Here is a 19,690-nt window from a genome sequence, read left to right as displayed (position 1 = left end):
AAAACACAAGCAACAGCTTGTGAAAATAGGCAAGGGAAATGGAGTGTTTTCTGGACATGTCATCTGCCTCTTGGTGACGTGAAAGGCACAACACTCTGCTCCGGGCAGGACACAACTGAAGTGACATGGCACAGATGAAAAGCCCCCRGCTGCCGCTGACTTCATGAAAGAGCATGTCACAGGGCACAGAGTATTACCATCCAAACCAGGAATAGTGGTTGCAGGAAATATTGCAAGTACATTTAACCTGTGCTACAGTAAGCRGCCGTTTGCTTCCAAGAATGGTGACAGCAATACAAACACACTGCAGTCCTTTCTTTAAAACTTGGTTTTCTGAAATAATACCAACCACTATCATACTTCCAAATGTGGAGAACGGATTTCCCCCAGTTTCAATATAAATATTCTTGCCTTCTTGTATTCTTTAATTTTCTTCAAGGCATCAATAAAACACGAGCCAATGAAGCCCTTTCTCACAGCTCTGCATAGGACAGATCCTTTTCCTCCCTTCATGTAAGGAATGGGGATATTCCCTGGCGCCACGCTTTGGAGCCAGCGATACATTGCCTGACTATGACTCACTGTATCCTTGCTGCTGGCACTGCTTCCATAATTTAAGCATTTGATTCACAGAGAGTTGTGTCAATAATAAACAGGTTAGTTTAAGGACATTTTACTTATTTTATGCCAGGAATAGTTTTTAAATAAGCTCTACTTCAAAGTCAGACCTTTGAGCACACCACAGATAACATCACAGGGCTGGAAGGAGCCCTTAYGCAACGTGGGTATCGAACACCTCTGCTGCAAGACAGATCAGATCRTAGCTATATTCCCATGCCACTCAAGCAGGCCAAAAATGCTGAAACAGGAGTTACAAGATACTTTATATAAGAAGTAAAGAAGGTAAATAATCTTTTAATGACAAACTCGCTAGTCAGCATACACAAGCTCTTAAAATCAATTAACTACTGCCAATCTACTGTGTTCCTTGATACTTATTGAAAAAACAATATATTCACTYATCTTTCAAGCTATTGAAACACTTCAGTTATTAAATATGAATGACCAGGATCAGCTGCAAACTCTTCRTCTTACAGTCACATTGACTGACTTTATAGGTTGGCACAAAAAGTTATTTCTCCTTAAAAGCAAAGTGGCAAAGTGGGACAATGATTGCTCCTGGCCAGAAATGAGGGTAGGAAGGGAATCCATATTTTTTTATCAGTGACCATCTTTTGTGCTTTTCCATAACTTCAGTTCTAACAGCTGTTTGTTTTTAGAGTAGTGGGAGTATACAACCTATGGAATTCCTAGAAGTATATTCAAATGAAGGTTCATAGCAGATTTTCCAAAAAAAAAGTTGAAGACAAATGTCAAGATTAGAAAATACCAGATTAGAAAATATCACTTATATTGAACAAACAAGGTTTACAAACACTCATGGGTATCAAATAGCACAAAAGCAGTTTTACAGGAAGTGTATAACCTTAATTCTCTGTCATCTTCATCCTTGGTCTACAATTAGACCAGAAGGCACACAAAATACAACATTTTGCAGGGGGAAACTATATTCAAGTCATGGATACGGAGCTTGTTAATTCTCACTTACCCTAAGATCAGCCTTCAGCTACTCTAGGAAGTCTAAACAGAAATCAGAGACAGTGCAAATTATATGTAAAACAGACTTGTGGAAAATAGGAACCAGGTCCCAAATGTGTAACAGCTGTGTCTTCCCTTAGCAAGTCAGTGTAGCAAGTCATAATGCATGCGGTATTTAGATAAAATGTCACTGACCTGAATCTCCCTCTCATGCCAAAACCAAGTTTTGTTTGCTGCTTGCTCGCTTGTTTGTTTGTTTTTTACATACAGGGTTACTTACTGAATGTAGCACAAAAACCTCATAGTTTCCCCTTGGGCTTKGGATATTCTACTTTCTGTAATCAACAATCCACTAGTTAGCTGATAAATTAGTGTGCTTTTCACAGAGGAGGAATACTCATGTTACAGCCAGTAATGCAAAGCAAATAAAAAAGAAAGGGATTCGCAAAACACAAAATAAAATAATGAGAGATGAGCCATGAAATAAGGACAGATGAGCCATTAGGCAAGACAAACAATTAACAGGGAACACTTTCAAATGCATCAGGTTTCATATAACATTTAAGAAGTTAAACCCCATGCTGCAAGGTGACAAAGACCAGTTTTGTCCCCTTCTGTTCCCATACATCAATAGGGCTTATGCAAAGATGAAGAATAAACTGTAACTGGCTAGTAATTTTTTAATGACTTAACTATCCATACTACATTCTAGATCATATTCATACTGGGCTTTGATGAAAATATTCAMGTGAGAAAGAATTTCTTGCATGTTAAAGACTTGTAAAATCAATCCTATACAATTACTCTTCAGTTAATTTCAATGGGCAAATGTGTGAAGTAAAACACCAAAACACAGAAAATGGAAAATCTGAGTGACATTTATTGACAATTTCACTGCAAGATATTTAATATACTCTTCTATGTCCCATGAATAGTGAAAAATGATTGAGTCAGTTTCAAATATCTTTAGGCAGAAACAGGCTCTCCATTTCTCCAAGATATTCCATTTATTTCTGTCCTCACTCATTCCATAWTTATAGTAGCTCATCTGCACTTGAAATCCATATTTATTTAGGATTTAGTCCAAGTGAGTTTCATCAGTATAAAACAAGAGTGCAAAAAGAACCAGGCTTGTTAATTCGACACAACTATAAATGTAGGAGCTCACCAATCAAACCTTSGAGCGAAAAAGATTAAAACTATGGCTTCATTTGATTCATAGTGAGTCCAAAGTACTATTTTCTCAGTTGCTGGTTTTTCAGTTGTACTGCAAACAACATCACGCCACAGGCAGAGCAAACAAGGCCTTGACTCTGTTAATTCCGCATTCAATATCCCACTTCAGCTAGGTATGGACTTGTATCTGTACTGCATGCAGGTACCTAGGCAATCACACTGAAGTCAACCTCTGTAGGCTGCACTCGTTGCTGATGCCATTGTTTGTCGAGGACTTTCACCAAACTCCTCAGTTTGGTTAAGGAATTGCTCTAAGATGTACAATCCACACAATTCCCCTTTCCGATTCACAGAACTGTTTCTTACCTYGCATCACTTGCCCAACTTGTGAACACTTCTTGTCTTAATCACATTTTAAAAACTTCTTAATGAGAACACAGAAAAATGGAGCCAAATCCTGCATTAGGTGTCCTACCTAGAAGACATTAACTGRTGCCTGAGATGAAGAGCAAACCTGCACTTGCTAAGATTAAAAATGAACAAACAAAAAGCCCACGTACAGAAATGTACCTCCACTACACTGCATTGTGCAGCAGTATTGCAGATTTTGTTTCATGTCATACAAATATCTCGTTGTTYCCTATTTATCATCATGGATACTGTGAAATATCTGCTGTTCACTGTGCTCTGCCAGTGTCCCACTTTGCTGTAAATTAAGCCAAGGGCTTTCACAGATGTCAAAAAGAGCATGACTTATCTCTAGGACTTATTCCAAAGTTGCACTGCTTGTCTTAATTCAAGAAACTTTGGATCAGACCTCGAAGGGATCTTACAAGATCAGTAAGCGGCAAGACACTCTCCCATCTTCCAAAAACAAACTTGAACATTTATCTCACATTCCTAATCTTTTCTGTGAAAGGGATTAAAAAGCAATCTGTCCCTGCCAACAGCTTAGGTGCTATGTCGTATCCAAGTGCCTGAACTGGATGCGCAGAACACCTCGGTACATTGCCCTCTATTCATCTATTTCTGTAGAAGCTGGAAAGAGAGCAAAACATTACAGTTCTGGGCTTCATGGTCGTATTATGAGCAGTTTTATTGCTACAGAAGAAAGAAGATTCTGCCTCTTGTTTCAGGGTGCTCTACCAATTTGCTGCATAATGGAACAAAAGAAATACTGAAACGAAGCAAACACTTTAGATGAGAAACTCACCACAGACCCTAACGTGCTCTGTGATGGCACCAAAGTGTCTGAAAGTAGATCAGACTCATTCTCAATATATTTGGCTTTATCCGAAACTCTGCTTGTTTGCTTATATTTCAATGTCTGAAAGTTATGCAACAGTTTTTGCTCTCCTTTATGCTACGCATCCTTTATGTTATGCAACCATGTTACTGCCCTGCGATGCCATGAGCATAATTTTGGCCCATAATTGTATTACTACATGAGGGGACACTGCATTATGTGAAAATGAGTGCATATAATATTGTCACTTTCTACTGCTATGATCACAGAAATTACATGAAATGGCAATTTAAGTAACAAAAAAATAGCTATCCATTGCAACATGGAATTCCTGGTAGCAAGAAAGCATAGACCTGTAACATTCAATCAAACCAGGACAGGAGGGAAAATGGAAATAAAAAGGAACAAAGGGAATATTTAGAAATCTTATGAAGAGAAAGAAACAACCACCTTAATTTTCAACATCTGAAAAAAGAAAAAAAACTATCCTGAGCAGCCAAAGAGCGATTTTCTTAGAAGTTCAGAGTTGGCTTAACTTTTTTACAGTAAATCCACGATGGCAGCTGGGTTGCAGGAGGGTTTGCAGGGGCACGGATGGATGTTAGTTTGTACCAGGGGATCACCGTGTGGAACACGGCCTCTCTGAACCCCTTCTGGCACAACGTGATGCCCATCTGCTTCCCCTCTGCTCCTTCTCCCGGAGAGGAACATATGGCCCAGAATATGCTGCTCAGAAACAAAAAAAMACCCAAAATACGCATTCAGATAGTTTTCTAAAATATTCTGAATATCCTCCTCTATTTTGCCTGTCAGCTTTTACTCCACTTCTGAACCTAATATTTTGGTACTATAAATAAAATTCTGGCAAAAGTCAGTCTTTGCATAATCAGTTTTGCACTCCACAGTGAAAAACACAAATAAAAAAAGCAGTGTATTTTGTAACATCTCAATACTAAGAAATTGTTACAGTAAGAAAAGTTCTTAACAGGATTTCTTTTTTTTGCCTAGAACTTCCTTATAAATTCCGCTATTGTATACTGATACTTACCTTAGTTCTTAGAAAGTTGTCATCCAATAAAAAAAATTAATGGCAGAAGAAAACAAAGCCACATAAAGTTAAGCTTAACATGATCATCAGAATACTGAACACTTTTACTGGGAAAAACTTTTTTTCTTCATACTTTTATGTATGCACTTTTATACAGAGCACTAATTCATGATTGCAAAAGCATATTGTAAGAGAGAACATATTGCAATCCCTGACCAGGGTAAAACCATGACAGGAAGCAGCTGTTGACAACATCTGAGAGCTAATGCAGCAAAGAGACAAGTGATATCACACCTTTGCCATGCCTGTAATAGAACAAGAATCAATACTGATACTCTAAAACAGGCAGGGACTTAGTAGAACATTTCTCATCACCAGATGCCTGTYTAATATAGAAGTAAGTATTTTATAGCTGTATTTTTGTCAAAAAGTTAAATATAAAGTCCATTAACAATCACACAGATACATGTTTCCAATTATACACAACAAATCTGAAACATAGCGCTTGCCTAAAATCAACTAAAATCAACAGGTTTCCTTCTGCTGATTTCAATGAGTTTTAAATATTTCATTGGGTGTATTTACTTCATGATATGCAGATTCTTAGATTTTTCTGTTTTCTAATTATTGTAGTAAAAGTGATTGAATCACACGTGCCAAGCACATGCTTCTTGTACACCACTTGCTAATGTCTTTGTGGTAAACCCACTGTTCACCCTACCTTTGCCGCCACAGATGAGTTGGGCTTCTCCAGCAGGTCCCAGAGCTTCTTCCTTTTCTCTGGGCAGCAGGTATTGTCAAACTCTTCCCCTTCTCTCTCCCGCATGGTCTCTGCCTCTCTTCTCAGCTCCTCATTCATCTGCTCTTTCTTTTGATGGTATCTCGCCTGGCAGCAAGATTCTAGATATATCTCATCAATCCCCCAGTAATCAAGCTCTTGGCCAAAAGAAAGAGCACACATTTCTTCCATCATGTGTAATTTCCCTGTCCTGTAGAAATTCAAAATGGAAGTGAAAGCCCCCGGATGTCGATCAAAAAAATATTCATTTTCATTTAGGTTATAGTCATCACATACTTCCAGCAGAGATTCATGAGTATTGCAGTCTCTTAGCTTTCCTAAGCGTGTCCTTGGAAGTCTATCCAAAGTCCTCCAGAGCACTTCGTGGTTAAGTCCACCTACATTTATTTTAACTCTCCGTGAGCAGGCCTTGCTCCTAATGATCTCTACTGGTTCTGGAGGCAGAGAAAGGGTGGATCTTGAAGACTTCTTGTTCATCCCTGGGGGAGCCTTCTCAGCCATTCTGGAAAAGATGCAGTTGTAAAGCCAGAGTCTTTATGCAGATGAGCTTGGAAATTACAAATACTTGGGAAGAGTCCTCTTCAGATAGACAGACCCATTCCTGAAGCTGTAAAAGACAAAAAAGAAAAAAAAAAATAGAATCCTGCAGCAAACAACATATTCTCAACACTATATATTTTTTTAAGATTCTCTCTCCCTACTTCATATGGAGATGAAAACCTAATGATGGTAATTTGCGCACTGTAAAGTCAGACTCTTTTGTAGTACTGTAAGAACCACTGTAAAAACTGGTATGGCTAGGAGTGTTATGCTTAGGAAAAGCAGAAAAAAATCACTGGCACTTCTGAATTCACAAAAATCAAATATGACAGCTTATATAGAAGACTTATTTGTGTTTTTGTTTGTTCTTTTTTATCAGTCATGTCAGCTAAATCCTATTACTTACCAATTCATTTGCGAGGTAGACTAATGATAACACTGTAGGGATATCCACAAGATGAAAGTGCAACCCGGGCTACCTTCCATTTATTGAAAATCTCAAATTTGGGAGATTTGTTCTGAACCTGAATGAAACAATTAGAGCAGATCAAAATCTCCTGCAAAACCAAGCTATTTGCCTTTGCCTTCCATTCCAAATCTAATTTTACTCCATTATTTCACAGACAAACACTGCTGAGCAAACAATTTAACTTGCCTTCATGACAAGTCAAATTTTCCAGCACCAGCCACTGCTGATTTCTTCACAAACAGGTCAAAAGATTTCTAATTCTTCTGCATCCAATTGAGCCGTCCTATGTATTACATAAGCAAGGACTGTGCAGTCCATCCTCCAGCTCCTCCAAAAGGCTCTTCGCCCTCCTATTTGTTTACCTGTTAAGTTGCTACAGGAAGCTGATTGCGTGACAGCAACCGACCATCTCAGTTAATAATCCACAAGATCATCCTCACCCACTGTGCCTCGTGCTTTAGAGAACTCTTAAAGYGCAGCAATTCATCAACACATTCCAAACACCTGTATCTACAGGAAGGAGACGCCTCCACCACCTCTACAGCGGTCAYTTACATGACACAAGTGCTTAAATGATGTCCTAGCAACAGGAAAAGGACCCAAAGGGGGAATACTAATAAAGTTTCTCTTATGATATAGTAAAGTTCTCCTTGGTAATTTCCGCCGTTCAAGCACTGACCTGTTCCTCATGCCATTCTCAATAAGTAAACTCTCAACTCTCTACACTTTCATTTGATGTGAAATGTCTTCAMTTATCTTTTTAATAGCATTTCTGCAAACAAGAGCAAGAATATGATCCCATCCACAGAGTAAGCATGAAGGCTGTGATGAGATAGGCTTGTTACCCATAAATACATCAGGAATGGAGAACTACTTGTATTAGACCACGATGGCACAAGAATAAATGGCTACAAATCCACCATGAAAGAAAAGTGGAAATATCAGACGGGAATTATAAGGTTGCTAAGACCAGATCCTTGCCAGAGCAGTGAGGATCCAGAACAGTGATCTACTAAAACTATGCAGAAAAAAACAATGAATTATTTCAAGGGGAATTTGCTTACAACAGGGTTGCCCATATTCCTGGTATAAAATCAAAAATACTAAACCTCATTATTCCTGAACCTCAGAAAGTTTCCTCCACCACAGATGAAATAACAATAAAGCTGATTCCCCTAAGATACAGGTATTGACAGACTTCCAAAACATTAGGGAAAATGAAAGATTCCTATAAAATTACCCTCCAGACTAATACTTAATTTATATAGACATTTACAGATTTTTTATCGAGTGTGGAATTCACTGTCTTGTTAATCTCCATATTGACAACAACCCCAAACTCCACCTTGTTAGCAGTTTCACTGTCAAGCTCAGCCTACTTCAAAAACACAGGGACCATAAAGATTTTTCTGCTTCTCACTCTTCTTCCCGCCCTGCACTGTGAATCTCACTCCTCATCTTCCAGTGCAACTCTGAGCAGCTCTGTGCCTATTTACATAAGAGTTTAAGCCTGTAACATTTACCTTCATTCATGAAAAAGATAATCTGATAACTTCACTTGCAAAAATAAATCTCCTATCACAATGAAGCTGGCTGGCAGGAATTAACCCCACAATCCTCGCACGCGATCTCATTCAGAACAAAAACGTAGCATCTGCTCTTGCACATCTCAGCGGAAGGAAGGACTTGGTGCTTTGGTGCAAGGTCTGTTTGCTTAAGAATCTCCTAAACTTCTGGGATGTTTTTATCAGTCTTCTGAAACAGAGATAATCACATAATTACTAATCAGTTACAAGTGGCTATTTGTCCATTTGTCCTCAGAAGAATATTTACAGCCCTTTTGCAAAAAATAACCTTTCAGATTTTAATATGCAAAAGTAATTCTCTTTTACAGCCTGTCTTGCGTAATAAAAATATGAATTTTAGGAAAGTCGTAGTGATTTGTCCATAAAATCAATTGTGTCTTCAGGCAAAATCTACAGAAGTTCATGAGTTTATTCACTACTGAATTTCAGGGATTCCTTCTCCTTTCTTGCTAGTGTGCTCCCTGGTAATAGCAATATTGAGCAAAACACAACAGAAACCAAGAAGCTGATCTGATTGATTAATCTTAGGTTAACCATACCCTCATTTGCTTTTCTGATTACAAAAACTAAATACATGTAAGACTACACATTGCATGTAATTACCAGACAGAATCATTAAACAATGCTAAATTGCACTGTCACCAGTGCTGGCCTACAACTGATAAAAGAGTTTTTGACTTGACAGCATAATTATTGGTTGCATCTTCCTACTTCAGGAACTGTGGCTTTTATTATTAAAAAAAAAAAAAAAAAAAAAAAAAAAAAAGCTTTAAAAATCCTGATTAACTGTGGTGACGCTGAAGTCAGCAGCGAAACACCATTAAGCTTAGCATAGGGAGGACTGTGCCCAAGACGTCCAGTGTCCACCTTTGCCACTCTTCACAGTGTGTGGCCCTCGGAAAAGATCAAAAACAAAAAAAAACTTCTTCCCAAATGAAAAACTCTGAAAAGTGAAGTCTGTATTTGCCTTGTTTACAGTACTTCCTCACTGAAATACACAGAAGTAATAAACTAAGTACTGATTAAAAAACTCTTTTTAGTCTACTTTAGTCCTATAGCTTTTCTGTTCCATCTCTAACTGTGCCTACAACACAAAGGTAAACAATAGCCTCTACTTTAGCTATGTAACATTTAGCCTCTACTTTAGCTATGTAACATTTTTAAATTCACAATCTGCATTTTAAATTTCACACAAAACCACCGCAGATCTTTCACTATAAAAAATCATGAAACCAAGGTTACCTTTTCAATTCATTAAATGACTGTTCTGGCCTTCAGCTACYGCAACCAAAGTCTTCAGATACTGCAATTTTTGTGCTGAAAAGGCTTGAATTACTTCTTTCCTTTTTGTTTATTGCCTCAACCTTTTGGCTGTGTGTGATTCTACCACACTGCTATTGCACTTGGGAAAGTGAGAAATGAGCTATTCCTCATTAAGAAGGCAATGCCAGCCTATTGCTCACCAGCATTGTTTAGCAATCAGTTGAGGAAGGCATAAATTCTAACTATAAATACAGATATAGAGCAACTCCTGACAGCAGTTTTGTTTCCTTGCAATGCTAAAATGCTTTTGCAGGAAAATACCTGCACTATTGAATAAAGCCCCCCCAATCAAAGTCCATGCTTTGCATTAAATAAACGTTAAAGCTGTAAAGACTACCAGTCCAAAAGTCAGGAAAAGCCAGAATGAGGGTTAGGTTTCTCCCTTCCACCACATGCATTGAGTTTTTAATGATGTGAACGGATGGATAATGTTTTATCATTTCTTCTCATCTTTCTCATTTCACATTTGGCCTCTGATATTACTTAGTATGCCCTACTGCAAACTCAATATGACTTTCAAAGATATGAATTCTCCTCGCCATGCTCTCACTCTCCTATCTGAGCGTTTCCAGGGTATCTGAGAATTTATCTTCTCAACAACATCAGTGTGAGTATATTATAAGAAATATTTTATAATGGAAAAATGAAGGTCACAAATGCTAGAAGACACCCCTATTTTTGACTAGTCACATTGAGATACTGATGCAGATAGTCAGTTCTTAGTGTTTTTGTCACTTTTGATGGGGACATCCCTGCAAGCTGATCACAGGCTGCCAGGGAGCGCACGCAGGCGGTGCCATTCTATCCCCTCTGCTGCTAGGGCGGCCCAATTAGGACTCTCCCAAATAATTTGCAGGCACGGCTGGAGGGCGAGGGTATTCCAAGGTCTGTCCCAGGGAGCAGTTTGTGAGCAGCCATCTGCCAGGAGGTTTCACAGCACGGATGGGGGTCGCGGTGCCGGCTGGCCCGAGCAGCACCAAGGCCGGCCCAAAGGTGCGGAGCATCGCTCCACACCCACGCGCGGCCACGCAGGGGAATTCAGCATCTGCCCAAATCCTAACCCTCTGCAGCTCAGCCTCGTGCCCAGAATAAAGAGAATAATAATTCGTTAATGCTTCCAAAAAGTTTGGTAGAAYTGAGTTGTTGAGTAATGGGCAGGTTCAGCAGGAATCCAGTTCCCCAGGGGACCTGCTTTAGCCATAAACTCCTCTGTCTCTCAGCACCATGAGAGGCCTCAGTGCCTCACGCCCATTGCATTTGCTCAAAGCCAATAATCTGGGATAGAACAAATTAATGAAGACAAGACAGAGCAACTAAGTTATGACAAACTAACACAATTCTAATGACCACGTGCAAGCAAATGCCAAGAGTCTTATAAGCAGGCACATTGAATTGTATCATCTAGAGGATTCTGCTTTTTTCCACTTTTGCTTTACTGTAACAGCTCTGCTATCACATGACAACTATCAGATTTCCCTCCTTTGCTTCCAAGTATGAAGAGCAGCAATTCCTTAATGAAACACCTGTGGGTTCTTTATTAATAGTGTTTCCCTTAATTTTAATCTTTAAAAAAATAGCTGAGCTGATGTAGCTAAAACTCTGAAGGAAAACACCCCACTAGAATGASGTATCTGTTATTTCCATTTCCCAGACTTACAAAAGTCCCACCTCATGCAGCTAAAAATTCTGGCAAAGCTGTAAACAGCCAAAGGCTGGAAAGCATCAGGAAACATATGAAGACACAGTATTTTTTAGCGTTGTTTGTGTTTCCCAGATGCATATCCAATGTAGGAACACACACGAGCAAGCACAGGAGAGAAAAAGCAGTTAAGCCCTGATTGTCTAAATTACCTTTGATGGCTGTGTCTGCACTTAGGCTTAAGCCCTCACAACCGAGCGGCTCAAACCGCCTGAAGCCGAGTGACCTGAAGGAGTGGAGCAGAGTTCAAGCCCATCTCCTCTGTGCTGGGGTTTCCCTGTGCAAACAGGTTGGCTCATCCTGGACCACAACCCAGGCAAGACATGGAGAAGCAGGAAGGAAACTGGGGAGCTCCTTCCACAAGCTACGATGCAATTGTTGCTGTGGCCTCGAGAACTCTGCGTATGGCTACTTGACAAGCTAACCTAGGGGTTGAAAGACTTTGCTTTGAGAATAATTCTGCAAAACCAGCTCTGGGACATTATTATGGCTGCTAGTCTGAAATTATGATTATTTCCATTTTGAAACTGATCTCACAGATGGCTTATTCCTCATATTCGAACAATCACTGCCCAAAGTTCCAGAAATTGTCAGGAAACACTTGAGAGTAGGTGCTCTTATAAAGACACCTTTCAAATCACTCGTATCAGTCTGTTAGGTAGATGCATGCTATCATCCTCTTGAGCACAGAAACATCTCTGCTGGATGTGCTGGACTTCACCAAGGAGCAGCACGCTCAGAAGCTTTGGACATTCCTTAACAACCTTGTATAAGAGAAGCCATACAGAAATAGTTAAGGAGCCAGAAGACAACGAAAAGTGGAAAAGTATAACTGGCAAAGTGTTTGTAAAACTTTGCAATTACTGAAACTTGGAAGGTTTGACTTATCTGATTTTCTAAATAATCAGACAGCACTTGCAATTACTCACTGAAATGTTTCTTCAGTAAAGTTTTGTAGATAGGCCCCAGGCTTCACTACAGGTGAAGTGGTCAACTTTAACCAAAAAGGCTGAACCCTCTTGACAGTCTCATGTGGCCTCTTTGAGTAGGACCTCACTGTAACTCTGAAGTTGAGAATTGGAACATCCTCTTACAGACTTAACTGAGGTCTCAAGACCATGATTAATGACTTGGCAGTCTGTCATCCAGAGCCACCAGGTTTTGGCATCTTGGACAGTCAACAGAGACAATAAGTTATGATGAGCCAATAAGGCAGGTGAAAAAGGTCCCTAAACCCCCTGGGCTGTTCTTTGATTCTGAACTTTTGGGCATATCACTGATGAATGTTTGCTATCATCACTGAAAAACACTGCATCTGCCCTTACTCTATCATTTCTTCACTCCGCCTTGTGGCCACAAACACATACACTCACAGGTGTCGTCTTCTCACGGACGCTTCTGGCATTTGGCTCATTCTGCTACTGTATTAAAATCCTCGGGGAGCTTGTGCACAGGAAGGACAGTGCCTCCTTTGTGCTCCCCGACAATTAAGATACACTGTAATTTCACAATCTTTCCCAGTGCTGAATCAAGATCACCACAAGTTTCTGTTCCAAACTAACTGGTTGTCAGACTTTCCTTATTTGCAGTATTCGGGCTTTTGACAAGTGCAGCTGTACGCCTCTTACAAAGCGAGGCTTATATGCTCCTGCTTAGTTTACTAAAGCTTGCATTTTCACTGAGGCCAGGTTGAAGCATCTCTTGTTTAGGGTGTAATTGTCTGCGGTGTCTGCACYTTACTACTTGTTTTTACAATGGGTTGCAAAGGGCTGAGTTATTATTTCTGCCAAAGACACTGTCTACCAGTGCACATTTAGGCTTCCATGGAAATTTCAGAGTGGATGAGCTACCACAGAGAGGTACAAGACCAAACTGCAGATCATTTCCTTCAATTTCATATTGATATTACAGAAATGTGGTTATATAAGATCAGGGRTATAACAAACTATACGTTTGTACTCTGCCTAGCACACTGGATCCACAGTTCTGGTCCATGCTGCCTAACAATTCTTTAAAGTTATATAGGGTAATAATAATTTCAGTAGACATATCAATATGAATATGTTAAAGCTCTGAACTGATACTTAGGCATCCACTACTAGATTTTTTTTCCTAATTCTATTGCAGTGCACTAAAATGCTGGGGATTTTTAACACACCGCTTGTGTGCAAGGGGCACCACTATAACTAGTTGTCCTAAAACAACAGCGCTATTCTAAACATGAAATCTTCCATAATCCTCTAATCTTCTGCCACTCCCTCGCAATTACAGTGCTGCCAACTAATTGAAAGCACAGATGAATTTCATTGATGACTTTTTGTTCTCCTGAACAAAAGCTTGCACTGTAGAATACTCAATTATTTTTTCTAGGCCTCTAGGCAGAGAAATATTATATGTATTATAAACACAGGGAATGACGTCCAAAGCAATGAGACATATTGAGGCAATGAGAAGGATTTTATGACTTTTTTGAATAAAACCACATCTAAAACTATGGCTGTGCCACTTTGTCCAGATCCTTTCTCGGAAACTTGCTATAATGTTGGAATTTACTAATGAATGATTGACATGTAATCACACTATCCCAGGGTTAGAGTTAGGGAAAGCATGGTTATTCTCAGATGACTTCTTGGCAACTTTAAACATTTGGCTTCAATTTCCATCTCTGCCAAAGATTTCAACTGGAAGAATCCCTCACCAGAAAGTTCCTGAATTCCTGCAAGGAACAGGGCAGTTCCAGACCTATGGCAAGGATTTCAGTGTGGGATGGGCTGATTTACTCAAGGGAAGCTTCCATCTCTCCCAGTCTCTATCCAGTGAGACTACAACCATAGCTCATATCTCTGGTGCTCTGGTGCTATGGATATCTCAGGATTTCCAATACAAAACATGCAGGACYGTGTGCAAAGAAGGAGTGGGAAGGATTCTTCAGCAGGGTTCTTCACGATCAGAAAGAAGTATCTCATAGACACCTTGAACTCCTACCCAGGCCGAATGTGCAGACAGGATCAGAAGGGAATAACTCTGCCCACCTACCTGGAAATCTCTCCTTTAAAGAAGCATTTAAGAAGAGTCCTTCAAAAGAACTGGGCAAGGTCCACTCTTCACAATTCATCCACAGATGGGATAACACCCTTTCTGTGTAGCCACACATCTATCAAACACTCACCCAGGGAATATGAGAACTGTTTTGGGACATAACAAAGCTCGCAATGCAAGCAGTCATTCCCAGGATGTAAGCCCACACTCCCTCTTCCCACTGAGAAGGAAGGGAAGGAGAAGCAAGCTTGAGAGGGAGCAAACCTGAAGCTATAAGCAGAAAGGCAATCCTTTCACTGGAGGAAATCTTAGATTCTGAGAGGTGAAATATTTGTCTGAACTATGTTAATTTAAGAAAGGCCTAAAGTCTAGATATCCCACTGGAGGAATACCCTAAACCTAAGTTTACTTAACAAAAGCTATACTGCTGCCATTCCCATCCCTTCTTCACGGCGAATAGAAGATTCTCAACACTGCTAGAGCTACTTTTACCAAAGCACCTAAAAGGGAATTGCAGTGACTAACTTTAGCCAGTCTTGTCCTGAAAACAAGTGCATTGCTTGGCCGGTTAAGAAGTTTACACTATGTCAGCAATAATTACAACGGAAGAAAAAGCTCAAGATGGAAATATTCTAGATAGCAAGACCTTCTAGATGGTATGACTGTCAAGGTAGATCAACCTTGTGTGCTATTAATCTCAGCAACCCCTGGATGAACACATACAACAGTGTCACTCACTGTGTTGTGATTTCAAGGCTTATTAGCCCAGGGCACTGTTTTGAGTCTGCTTCAATAGAGTAAGTGGGATTTTTCCAGCTGCCACAGAATGGCAACACCTTCTGCGCCAGCTGTCCCRTGAGCTCTCTGCTACACTCATATCTACACAAAAATTATGGCTATATATTATGGTAGCATAATTCAGCCATATACCTGTACACCTATGGTGAAGTTCTTGCAACCTTTCAGATAGACCCCAAACCTCACACTTTAAAGGAGCAAAAGACACAACTGATGCCTCTGCGGTAACAACCCTATTTTGAGCCTCATTTTGAGCAGCTGCGTCTGGTTGTTATTTTATCTTACATATTTAAAATATGGCTAATTTTCTAACAGCAGACTATTGATGAGGTACTGTGAGACTCTATTTTCTGAACTGCCATGAGATGTCTTATTAATGCTCGGAGGCAAATTTATTCTGTATTTGGACTGCACTGCAATAATTGATTTCTATTTCTTAACTTGTTAGGCAATCAGGAGGAGAAGCTCATCTCCAGTGTCATCAAAGAAGATTATGTTTGAGAGCTTTGTTCAGTTAATTATCAGCACAGCTTTGCATTCATCTCCTCGTTACACCGTTTTACCCAAGGAACTGGTGTTTATTTCCTAACAAGCTAATACCCGTGTGTGGTAGCAGCAGGAGGAATATTCTGCAACAGCAGGAGGCCCTGGCCAGAGTGACTAGTGGTGACCAGCGCAGAAGATCCTCCCCTATCACGTGTCAGGGCTGGGATTATAGAGCTGTTCAGCCCCTCCACCTGCACGCGGACTGTATCCACCCTTGTGCAATTCCACCGTATACAGTGGTCCCACTACCATGGCTTTATGAGAGGCAAATTGATAGTGTACCACTGCTTCTTGAAATGACTCTAGCTGCTGCTTATCATGTCCTTCTCCTGAATGCTCTGAGCTGTATTATGCCAGCCTGACATATATTATTTATTGGCTAATAGACTTTGGTTCTGATTCTCTTGCTGCTGCCAGCCGTGATGCTACTCACTGCCCTTTACAGCCAGCAGAAGGAGGAATGGGGCCATATAGAAGCCAGACATCCAAGTCACAGCTCATCTGCCATTACTGCTAAATATAGGCTTCCTGCATTAGGCGCAGATAAACTACACTGATTTTAGTACCCTAAGTCATTTTCATTACTGGTTTGAAGATGCCACTTGATGCGGTCGCCCTAATCCATGGAACCAATGCGTTCAAAAATAATGTTCATTAATTCATGATTATGCAGCGAAAAAACATCATATTTTTAGTTTTGGCCACAAAAGGCAGCAATACAGCTCCCCAGTTCACTCCTGCCTTGGAAGACAGKGAGGAACTGCACAGCAAGCAAGGGGGCTCCAACTTTGGGAGGAGGCTGCTGCGTGACTCGCACTGAAATTCTACCAAGTGCTGCCACTCAGCATCGGCAAGGTGAGGCAGCAGAAAAGATTTTGCTGTCCTTCCACCTTCCATAGAGAATGTCATCTGCTTAAGCTTAATAAATTATAAGTGTCTTGACTGATGAATATCATATTTTGGGGTTTTTTTAATGGTTTATTGTGGTTTTATAGTTTATGGTGGCCAGCGAGACGATGATGTTTTCACCTGCAACTACCCAARACAAGAAAATTGCAAGTTTCGTTCAACAAAATAAAAACGAATTGTTCAGTTATTTTGTTTTTTATTTAAATGTATGGTTTAATATAAATGCTTTTTATTTGAACAAATCTAAACAAGGTATTTATGTTTAGAATATTCATGCAATGTTATTTCTGTAAAAGTTTAACATACAGAAAAAATCAAGATAATGAAATTCCTTCCAAATATTTTCTATATTGCCAGAGAATTACAGATGAAGAAACCTAGAAATCCATGTACACAAAAATGTACACTGCAATAGGAAAAAAATAGCTTCTAATGTCCCAAGTAGTATATTTTCACAGCTTCACATGGAACATGGTTGTGTGTGTTCAGAGACCTAAGACTCTGCAATTTACAGTTATAGTTAGAAAGCAGATGCCCATTTCTACAGCTGAAATGCTGAAAAGATGATAACCCAAAGCTTTACTGTAAAATCCAAGAAATTAAATTCCCAGTASTCCAGCAATAGGCATGAGAGAAAAAGACTCGCTACTTATGAGAAATCAAAAATRTTTTCTCTCCTGGTGCTGGCATCCTACTGAGAATAGAAACAGTGCGACCCAACAAAAGGGGGGAAAAAAAAGCAGTCTATTTCTATTGTACATCTAAGTTTACTATATTTGGACAACAACTAGGTAAAAACAAACAAATCAACAACTTATTTCCAAACAAAATAAAAAAACTCYCCTCGTAACTACCATATTGCAGAAAAAAAGGCAAGAGTCCACTCAGAGGAGATCACATGCCGTTACTTCACTCTGCAGTTGCTCTCCTGTTGCTGGGTCAAAATGCATTATGCAATGCTATAACCAGTTCCTAAAAATGACCCTGAAAATATCCAAATCGTACATTTCTAGAATGCCCATGTGCCTAAACTGACCTATGCCTAAACTGAATTAAAGGGCCCAGCAACTTCAAGCGTCTCCTGATTTCCCTCTGGATGTTGCATGCCCAGAGCTCCGGGGCACCAGGCACCTTCAGAGGGATCTACCCGATACCTCCTGCCTCATTCGTGACAATTACCTCCCTCTAAAGCGCCAGACAGCCCCATTCCCACTGTATGTTCATATAAGAACAAAGTATGGAGCAAAGCACGGGCRGAAATGTCCTCCAGCAGATGGTTTTAAAAATAGTAGTGCCTGGAAAACATACGTTACCTGCACATGGACTGACATGCAGCTCAAAGAATCAAATAACGATTGAGATTTTCTTATAAAAACCACAACGACGAGCTGGCAAAACCCCAAAAGCTGGCAAGGGAGCTGTTGCAAAGCCCGACTCCTTGCCTTGCCCTGCGTGGCAAGCCAGAATTTGCCAATTAACTCGCTCTTAGAGAAAAAGGCTGAGCATGAATAAACAAACACATAGTTAAGGCAACAAGACGTTTTCACATGCTGAAGCCAATGGAAATGCTCGAAGGGAAGAGAGCCCCTTTGAGCATCACTTGCTCCTCTTGGTGAGCAGAGGACGTTTTTGTTTTGCTGTCTGCGTGTGCTTGAGCAAGGCCAACCCGCTGAGCCCCGGTGGCAGCGTCCCACCGAGAGAGAAGCAGGCTAGAGCAGCGCGAACACGGGTCTGAGCTGCATGGGGAGGCATCCTTACAAAAGCAGAAGCCAGGGCAGCTGCAGGTCCCGGGAAGGCTCAGGTGGGAGACCCTTTATCAGCAATTCCGAGAGCGGGAAAGGCAGCAGCAGCAGCAGACCCAGCAATAAACTTGCTCTGCACGGGACCGAGCGCCCCGGCAGACTCCTGCAGCTTTGATAGTAAATTGCAGGTGATCACGCGGCAAACAGATCTCACAAGCAGCACATACTGACCTTATCTTGCTATCCTGAAAGTTTCTAGTAAAAACCAAACGAACAAACAAACAAAAATCACGGGAAAGGGTTCCCACCCCCAGCTTGGCACGTCCAGTTTTCTCAGCTCCTGCCCAGCCTCTCAGGCTCAGTGCAGGTTYTGCACGAACTCAGGAAAAACTCTGCCAAGTTGGAAAACTCTTGCTGTTTTTGAAGTAAACCCTCCTCAGACGGGCTTTTCCCATTCCCCAACCTGCCCAGCYTTGCTGCTCCTCTTCCTCCTCTGAACCAGCCCTGGCAGCCCTTCAGAGCTACGGCATGGGATAAGCGACTGAAATCTCTCTCTCAGGTGTCCCTTCAGTCACAAGGTCCCAGTGACTTCGTATTTACTGAGGAATGTTGCCTCCGGATGCCCCTGACACCTCCTTTTTTTCTTTACACAAACACTTACAAAGTGATCGTTTTGCTCGTGATGCYACAGCTGGTTTCATATTTGGTGAATTAAAATGTCCAAGGAACTGCAAATACACCGCTTATTTATATCTTAATCATTATGTAACTTGAGTTGAATGAAGTCCAAGACCAACTATAAATACGGACAGCACATACATGGGATATAAACATAATTCTACCTTCGCCCAGGCACCGAAACACCAGCAGGAGCGCCGGGCTTGCAGAGCCGTGCAGCCAACATGCCCATGTGTAAAGACAGCGAGGTATTTAAATCCGTGCGAACGGCAGCCCGCTCTGTGTCTATACAGAGGCTATATGGAGAGGCTCTCTGCCTGTGTATTTTAGGCTAGCACAAGGCTACAGCTTTGCAGCGTTTGCAACGAGGCGATGTCTCTGCCCGCAGCTAGACGGGGTCCGCGCTCCGCTCCCTCCCGGGAACGCGGGCGTTTTGCGCCGCGAGGTTCCCCCACGCGCCGCCGGCAGCAGTCGCAGCGCTCCCGCCGCGTGC

General features: G+C 40.9%; 1 protein-coding gene across 1 annotated transcript in view; it reads right to left on the bottom strand.

Moving 5' to 3' along the window:
- Window positions 1-7,300, bottom strand: part of KCNB2 (potassium voltage-gated channel subfamily B member 2) — a 161,024-nt gene extending 153,724 nt beyond the window's left edge. Inside the window, exons 1-2 of the mRNA XM_026033862.1 lie at window positions 7,240-7,300; window positions 5,791-6,475 (exon numbers count right to left, since the gene is read on the bottom strand). Coding sequence (XP_025889647.1) covers window positions 5,791-6,369 — 579 coding nt within the window. The 5' untranslated portion in view covers window positions 6,370-6,475; window positions 7,240-7,300. The remainder of the gene's footprint in view (window positions 1-5,790; window positions 6,476-7,239) is intronic.
- Window positions 7,301-19,690: the final 12,390 nt, after the last annotated feature.

The sequence above is a fragment of the Nothoprocta perdicaria genome, unplaced genomic scaffold, assembly GCF_003342845.1.
Source record: "Nothoprocta perdicaria isolate Ctin4 unplaced genomic scaffold, notPer1 scaffold_134, whole genome shotgun sequence".
Classification (NCBI taxonomy): Eukaryota; Metazoa; Chordata; class Aves; order Tinamiformes; family Tinamidae; genus Nothoprocta; species Nothoprocta perdicaria.
Note: the sequence above shows the minus strand (reverse complement) of the source record. Positions and strands in the feature narration are given on the sequence as shown.